This window comes from Centruroides sculpturatus, unplaced genomic scaffold, assembly GCF_000671375.1.
Source record: "Centruroides sculpturatus isolate CEXI.00-Female unplaced genomic scaffold, Cexi_2.0 scaffold1296, whole genome shotgun sequence".
Taxonomy (NCBI): domain Eukaryota; kingdom Metazoa; phylum Arthropoda; class Arachnida; order Scorpiones; family Buthidae; genus Centruroides; species Centruroides sculpturatus.
The window spans coordinates 182,190-190,122 of NW_019392613.1; the positions used below are offsets into that span (position 1 = coordinate 182,190).

The 7,933-nt window shown below is 44.2% G+C and overlaps 1 protein-coding gene across 6 annotated transcripts in view; it reads left to right on the forward strand.

The window, feature by feature from the left end:
- The first annotated feature begins 1,477 nt into the window (after positions 1 to 1,477).
- The window catches only part of LOC111617699 (solute carrier family 15 member 1-like), a 44,654-nt gene continuing 38,198 nt past the window's right edge, over positions 1,478 to 7,933 (forward strand). For 3 of the 6 annotated variants that reach the window (XM_023358988.1, XM_023358991.1, XM_023358990.1), the window contains exons 1-11: positions 1,479 to 2,564; positions 2,630 to 2,658; positions 2,738 to 2,813; positions 3,028 to 3,169; positions 3,237 to 3,320; positions 3,393 to 3,492; positions 3,557 to 3,647; positions 3,709 to 3,789; positions 3,941 to 4,023; positions 5,019 to 5,099; positions 5,165 to 5,254. In XM_023358988.1, the coding sequence (XP_023214756.1) occupies positions 2,534 to 2,564; positions 2,630 to 2,658; positions 2,738 to 2,813; positions 3,028 to 3,169; positions 3,237 to 3,320; positions 3,393 to 3,492; positions 3,557 to 3,647; positions 3,709 to 3,789; positions 3,941 to 4,023; positions 5,019 to 5,099; positions 5,165 to 5,254 (888 nt within the window). In that variant the 5' untranslated portion in view covers positions 1,479 to 2,533. Of the gene's footprint in view, positions 2,565 to 2,629; positions 2,659 to 2,737; positions 2,814 to 3,027; positions 3,170 to 3,236; positions 3,321 to 3,392; positions 3,493 to 3,556; positions 3,648 to 3,708; positions 3,790 to 3,940; positions 4,024 to 5,018; positions 5,100 to 5,164; positions 5,255 to 7,933 lie in introns of all 6 variants that reach the window. The other 3 variants (XM_023358986.1, XM_023358987.1, XM_023358989.1) reach the window with 2 other exon arrangements.

A 7,933-nucleotide genomic window follows, 5' to 3' on the forward strand; every position in this document is an offset into this window, starting at 1 on the left:
CGCGTTTCGACAGGGATTCGCCCATATAATGTATCGCTTGTGTAGTGTCGTGCTCGAATGATGTGGAGTGATGTTCCGTAGGTGGTGTTTCCACCTCATTCTTCTCATTTATGTGATAGAATTGTACTTTCACTGCCATACCCATTCGGTACGAAGATGTTACAGCGGCTGTTACTCGGCGTCCCCTCGTTATCCTTTGACAAGTGATTTACCCATCGGATGTAAAGTTGGTGCCAAGTCTTTACGGTGATGACTTCTAGTTTTTATTGATGCGCTCCAACAACAAATATGTCTTCGCCAGTGCCTACAGTAAGATTGCTTATTTGGATCTTCCCGATGTGTTTCGACAACGATGCGCCTCGTCGCGAAGCGCTTACTGAAGTGTTGTACTTCAGTTTGCGGTGCTTCGCCGTCCCAGGGATACGCTTTGATGGAGATGAGCTTACAAAGTGTTGTCCTACACAGTCTATGTGAAGTGTTTGTGTTGTGCGAAGTGCTTACCGAAGCGCTGTTCTTCGGTGGGTGGTGCTTCGCTGTTCCAGGCATATGCTTCGATGAAAATGAGCTTAGAAAGTGTTGTCCTACAGAATCTATGCCATGTGTCTGTGTTGTGTGCTGAACCATACGTGTCCCGCTTTCATACGCTATTTTCAAGAAACACGGTGTCTCGGGAAGAGAAGCGTACCTCAACCAAAACACGTGAAATATGTAGAGATATCGACAGAATATATAGCAACTCTACTATTCAGCTAAAACTACAGTTCAACATTTTGAACTACGACAGAGTTTGCTTCATTTTGCTGCAATAATTAACTTTAGACTGCTGGCAGCCACTTAATTGTTTACTCGGGCATTGTCATTGCATTTACACGAACTTCTCGTTAAGGATTTAATAAACTCTATTGTAATACAAGTGCCCAATTGTACAGCAGACATCCGCTCGAGCTTAGTTGTTAAGTTCAATTTGATCATAACTATTTTAACTGTTTAATATATTTTTATACTTCGTCTGTATAAATAACATTTGTTAATTCTTACAACGTATCCATGCTATTTAATCTACTTTAACCTATATATTTGATATCATACGTTAACAATACTACTTTATTTTTAATTGTTTTTCATACTGTTTATTATCTTATGTTTATTTATTTATTTAATTAGACATACTAGGCAGAGCCCATGATGCGGGGTATACAATAAATCGTTACATGTACATTACACACCAAAAGAAAATATCATAATCCGTCCATTATTACAAAAAATTAACATATACATAAATAAAACAAAACAAATTATACAAGTATTATTATAAACATCAAAAATAAATATCTGAAAACCAAATATCCAAATATAAACATATAACAAAATAAGAAAAATCATGGGGAGAACCAAAATCATCATTATAAAAAAGAAAAAAACATTAATTATACCCACGTATAAAAGAAAAAGGATTTAATTATCTTATCTTATCCAAAATGTGGATAGTCTCCCCATCTTATGTCTATAGTTTGTTCTTGTACGATTATACCTGATAATGCATCAAGCGGGATCGGGTTATGTACTGTACGTACTTTTGTACCTCTAAATAAATGATTGGTCGAATCGATTGGTCTTAGAATGGCATCCAAACCGGGTCGAGGTTAATAGGCTGGGGGATCTCTACAACGACAACGCTATTAATTACTTCGGAAAAATCTCGAAGAGAGAAAAGCCATGGGCGTTAGACGGATTCCTTAATCCCACAAACGAAAAAACACGACTGGCGAAAAGCAAGACCGCGTTTATATGTATTTTTATTATTACGTATAAATAAACGTAGTAAGAAAGCGTATATTCTTTTTATTTTTGGAGTCTCCGGAACGAATTAATCAAATTCCCACAAAATCGATAATCTCGCGTTAACCGATCGCCCACCGTGTTCTTAACTCTTCTCGCGGGCGTAGCTGCGGGGAAAGATGGTTTTCCCAGTCGAAAATTATAAAATGTCACGTTCGACCACGTGGCGAGATTGACCGGTAAATGTATCAGAGAACTACGTCAATAATCTAAACGTCGACCGTATCGCGTATAAGTTCGCCGGTGTAAAAATTCCGAAAGTAAATTTATAATTACGTCACGCTAATTTTTCGCCGTCGTCTTTAATAAAACATTAAAATGTACCGGTACATTAATTTAAATGACGTAAAATTTGTTTTCCTTGCTCCGGGAAGGGGGCGCCAATTAACGTTTTGCCCAAGGGAAAGGAAAAGATTGGTACCGAAAACAGCCGCCGCGGCGCTTTCCGAACGGGCGAGTTACGGAACGACAATTAATTAATCGGCCGACGTTTTGCCGACGTAAACGATAAACGGGCAATTTTTAAAGATACGGGAGATAGCGTTCCGGTTCGGCCGTAGTGGAAAGACACCCAGGCCTTATCTTCCCGGGAGATTAGTGACTCCGACCCTCTTCCCGACACTCCGCGCGCGCCGACGAAGTAATCTCGGTGGGACGGCGGGCGCCGGGTCAGATTCTTCGACTTTCTCGCGACATGAACGGGAAGAAAGAGGAACCCGACGCGGGTAAGGGTTCATTTTTTATTCCCTTTGCGCTGGTCTTCCGGGTCTAATCGCCCTTCTCTCGGCAGCCACGCCTCTGTTAGCCTCCGCCTCCCGGGTGAGTATCCGTAAAAGGCGACGGACGGGTGCCGAAACCCCCGGGGTCGCCCTCCAATTTGGTTTTTCTCCCGTTTCAGGAACCCTATCCCAAGGCCGTTTTCTTCTTGGTGGGAAACGAGTTTTGCGAACGCTTCTCCTACTACGGACTCAGAGGTAAGTCCTTCTCCTAAGGTTACTACTTACGAAATTCGTCCGTCTTTCTTCCTTCGCTTTCGCCTACCGGAAAAGCGGTAACTTTCCTTAGGTGCCGAAAGCCAAATACGACCGACGAAATTCGTTTGGCCCTTTCGCTTCCGCCGGGCCTCTTGATCCCGCCGGCGGACGGGGCCCTAACCGGAAAGAGTCGCACGACTTTGGGTATTCGCAGCGGTGCTGACGCTATATCTGACCGCCGAACTGGGGTACGAGGATAAGACCGCCACCGCCGTCTTCCACGCCTTCACCATGCTGTGTTACTTCACCCCCCTCTTCGGAGCCTCCCTGGCCGACTTCCTTTGGGGCAAGTTCCGGTGAGTATTCTCCCGAGGAAGGGCGTGGCCGGAGAACCCTTTTGTCAGCTTCCGCCCTTCTTTTCAGCACCGTGGTCGTTCTGTCCTGCGTCTACGCGCTGGGAGACGTTCTACTGTCGGTTTCCTCCGTTCCCCATCTTCTTCCCGCCAGGTGAGTCTTCCTTCCGCGCGCGTTTCTTTCGGAGACGGCCTTTTAACCCATAAAATCGTCTTTCGGGCGCAGGGCCTTTTCCCTCTGCGGTCTGGTGGCCGTAGCCTCGGGCACCGGGGGCATCAAACCCTGCGTTTCTTCTTTCGGAGGAGACCAATTTCCGCCGCACCAGGTGAGTTGACGGCCGGGTCGGCGCCCGGAGCCCCGGGTCTCATCGTCTTTCGTTTGGTCGACAGGAAGAACGGCGCCGGAAGTTCTTTTCGCTCTTTTACTTGGCCATCAACTTCGGCAGTTTGGTGTCCATGCTGCTCACCCCCGTCCTCAGAGGTAATTCTTTCTTTCTCTCCTTCCTATTTTCCCTCCGTAATTCGGCTCTTTCTTCCGCCAGCCGACGTCCACTGTTTCGGCCGGGCCACCTGCTTCCCCTTGGCCTTCGGTCTTCCCGCCGTTTTGATGGTCGTCTCCACGGGTAAGTCCGCTTCCGGTCCCCAATTTCCGGAACGCCAGAGAACCGAGAGGCCTCCCAATTACCCCGAGTTCTTTCGGGTCCTCGGACATCGCCGTGGGAAACTGGAGCGTGGCAAGTTCTTTCGTCTTAAAATTCCAATTTCTTTTTGCAGTCGTTTTCGTGGCCGGAAGACCCTTCTATCGGGCGGCGGCTCCCTCCGGCAATGGAGCCGCTCGAGTGTTCCGGTGCGTGGCGGTAAGTACCACTTCCGGAATCCGACCACGTTTACTAGACCGACCGGTTATATAACGGCATTTCTCCAAACGTCTAGAAGCGCAAAGTAGTTGGCTGATTTTTCTGTATTTAAGGCCGTGTGTTTGTCGGATGGGAATTTGTTTACCCGCTTAATAACTCCCGTGTGTTTGGTCGGAAAATCCTAGAACGTTGCAGGGATGTTTGCGTGTTACGGGAAAATGTTTGTACAAATTTTTGGAAAAATCGGACCGTTGGTTTGGGAAATATTAATATTAAGGAGCCTGTGACCCGTCCCTCGAAAAGCTTTCGAGTTACGAAATTCATCCCCTTGGCGATATCAACTATTTTGTTTTGCCGTAATTCTTTTTAATATAAACATTTTTTGCCGTGAAAGTTAGGCAACTCGTCGCTAGCATTTTCTATTGTTTCCGTGTATACAAATTAGGTTTAAAATAATAAATAATACATCCAATGTTTGAATCGTCCGTTATCTGCGCCGGACCGTGCCATTTTCTTGCCAATACAGAAGCCGGGATCGGGTACAGTACGTTCTCGCACAAACCCGTCCGGCTAACAGTATAGCTCTAATGCCGAACGTTTATACCGTGGTATTTGTTACCGAACCTTCGATTTATATAATAAGTTTAAAATCTTAAGAAAATCCAGGACGGATGTAACAGGCTTCGGTTTCAGGTTTCTCCCCGTTCCTTTTTATAAATTTTTAAACAAGAAATTTTATATACGAAGCGACATTTCATTTACGTTATAACAATAATGGCCAGTCGCTACCGGGACGGAGCCCGGCGCGATGGGCAAAGTCCTATCGAATTTAGGAGCGGAAAAAGGTTCCGGACTATTTGGGTGGCTCGGATATAGGCCACCGGCGTTACGTAATTTTGCCAAACGAGAATGGCCAGACCAAACCGGCCAAAGTGGAAACTTTTCTCCCGCAAATAATGGTGGGTTGGATATTTTTAACGGTCCGACTTTTTCAGTACGCCGTAAGAAGGAGGTGGAAATCGAAGGAAGAGGAAAAACGCGCCCACTGGTTGGATTACGCCGACGACGGCTACGACGTAGGTATTTTGCCTTTTGGAAAGTATTTCGCCTCCGACTCCAACGTTTCCTTCTCGGTTTTCAGGCCAAAACCATCTCCGATGCCAAAATCTGCCTGCGTCTGCTACCCCTCTTCCTGCCTCTTCCGGTCTTCTGGGCGCTGTTCGACCAACAGGTGAGTGGCTCCTCCGCTTTCGTCTCCGATTTTTCACCCGCCCTAAAAACCCATCGAATCTGGACCGGTTATCGTGGGAGGAAATAGTCAGAGCCCGCCCTCGCCTCTTTTCCCCATTTTAAAACCTAATAATAAACGATTTAAGAATTTTAAATCGAGTAAACTTAGAAAGAAGAATTTATAGGAGTGTAACCGATAGACCGAATTCCGTATTTTTAGTTCGGACGATCGGTCCCGCGAAACCACGTCCAATGTCTCGGACATTTAGCGATTGGTTGTTTTTATTTAATTAAAAAAGGAGGATGTTTGTTTCTTTGTTTGTTCGCTGCACGCGTCTAGGCCGTTCGACCAATCGATACGAAACTCGGCAGTTACGTTCGTACGTCCCACTCCAAACGATCGATTGGATTCGTATATATCGATTAATTTCTATCTACATTCCATTGGCCGGTTTACGCGTAGCGCCATCTATTGGCAAAAATTCAACAAAATCATAAACTAAATATAATTCTTACAAAAAAGGATATAATTTTAAAAAATTACTGCGGCAACGAGATAGCGCGAAATAGACGCGCCATTACCGCCACAGGTAGCCGATAGCGCTTACCAGCGTGGACCTAAAGTGTTTTGCACCTAATGCTTTTTCCGTTAGCCATAAAGTGGCGCCGGTTAAGTATCTAACTCCGTCGGGGAAAATATTTTTGAATCGAAATAACGTGACTGGCGGTACAAATCGGAAGTTGACATATAGGTAACCGCTCCTCTTTCTCCTACGTTTCCACCTACGGTCTCGACTTTCCGGGCCCGTGGAGCCGGAATCGGAAAAAATGTATCGACTCCGACTCTGGTATTTTAAATTTAATTTAGCTTTTTTTTATTTAAATTAAAGAAAATTAATTTTATATCTATTAATTTTTAAAAATGTTTTTGTATTTTGTTATAATTCATTTATTTTAAATACAAAATGCATCGATTTAATTTATTAAATATGTAGTATTCGTGTTTAGTAGTTAAATTATTTTGACCCGATTGAATTTGAATATTTTTCAATCATTCCTTTATTATCCCCGCTCTAAATAAGTACTCTATCTTTTTGAATGAGCCAGACTAATTGACCAAAGTACAGTACACTTTATTCGGGCGTCGAGTCTTACTGCCAAATCTGTTTCCGGTATTCTTACGCCACAACTTTCAAAAGTTTCCTTTACTTTTTCCACCCGATTTCACCAGTTTTTCACGGGATGGCGTAAAAGCAATTAATCTCGCATTTTTACAAGATGTTTTTATTTAAACAAGTTTTATATCGAGTCTTTCGGGCGACTCGGATTACGCGGCCCGTCTAACGCGGATCACTTTTCGAATATTAATAGTAGACCGGTATTAATTAGTAGCGGTCGACCGTCTTGTTTTTTCGGGAGATCGACGACTACTTTCGCTCGAATTACTTCCACCCCTTTCCGCAACGGACCGGCATTACGGTGGTATTCGAATAGGAAAAGTACTGTACGTAATACGAGGTTACCGGCCGGCACAAAATATGTTTTAAGCGGTTTTCCAGGGTGCCGAGTTTAAATATTTGAGGGATTAGCGGATTACCGTTCGATATTCGGTGCCGTTGTTTTTTGCCCGAGCAACGCCGCTAGTGTTGGTTATTTCGAAAAGTTTTAGAAAATTACGCGAAACCGCCATCTACCTCGTTAATTATAATTAATAGACGTTCGGTTACGGTATTAGCGCCGTCCGGTTAACCGCGTAAAATCTGTAAGCCCACCGAATTAACGGGTATCGTACTTTCCGTCGTTCGATAACGAATCGCCGGTTATCGGCACTCGCCCGTTTACGTAGAATAACTGTCGGCCGACCTTAAACGCTTTGGCAACGTCGAGCGCGATAATCGAATCTCGGCCACGAGTATTTCACCGAAAATAGGCCAGTTTTCACCGGGACCGTTTACCCACCGCGCGTCATATAGAGTCGGCGTGTTTTTCGTAAAGGCCAAGGAATCGATTCCTGACGAATTTGCCGGAAAATTTATAAACAAGATATTAATACGAAAAAGTATCGTCGAGATAAGATAGGAGGGATGACGTCGGAACTATAATTGTCGTTGTAATCGTTTAATCGATAATCTGTCCCTTTTACGGGCGCTTATCTACATCGAGATCTTTTCTTCTCGTCACGCGGCGTATTGTTTTAATTAACTACAATTTAAAGACGAATGTTTACCATTATCGCCGTATTTTAATAAAAATTAAATTTCCGCTTCCTCCTCGTCTCTGGCACGGCTTACCGTGGTGGCCGGTAGACTTCCGGACTTATAACGGGGGCGTAAACGTTCTCGAATGCGGACGACATTCGATTATTATTCCGATACACTACGATAGAAAAGGTCAAGAACGACGCATCGTTGGATAATGGAAACGAAAGCGATACAAATAATTTTCCAAATATTTCTAACCTACAGGCGTCTCTGGTGTTTTTACGCAAAGGGCGCGTTAAAGAAATTCGACGGCGCAATCCATTACAGCAAAATACCTTTCTTCCTTTCGTTTTTTTCCGTTTATCGGCATTATACTAGCGCCGTGCCAACGATACCGTATCGAATCCTTTGTTTGCGCTTTTAAAATCGGATAAGGGCGTTTATCGTTATCGCCGGATACTCCAAAAATCACTTTATAA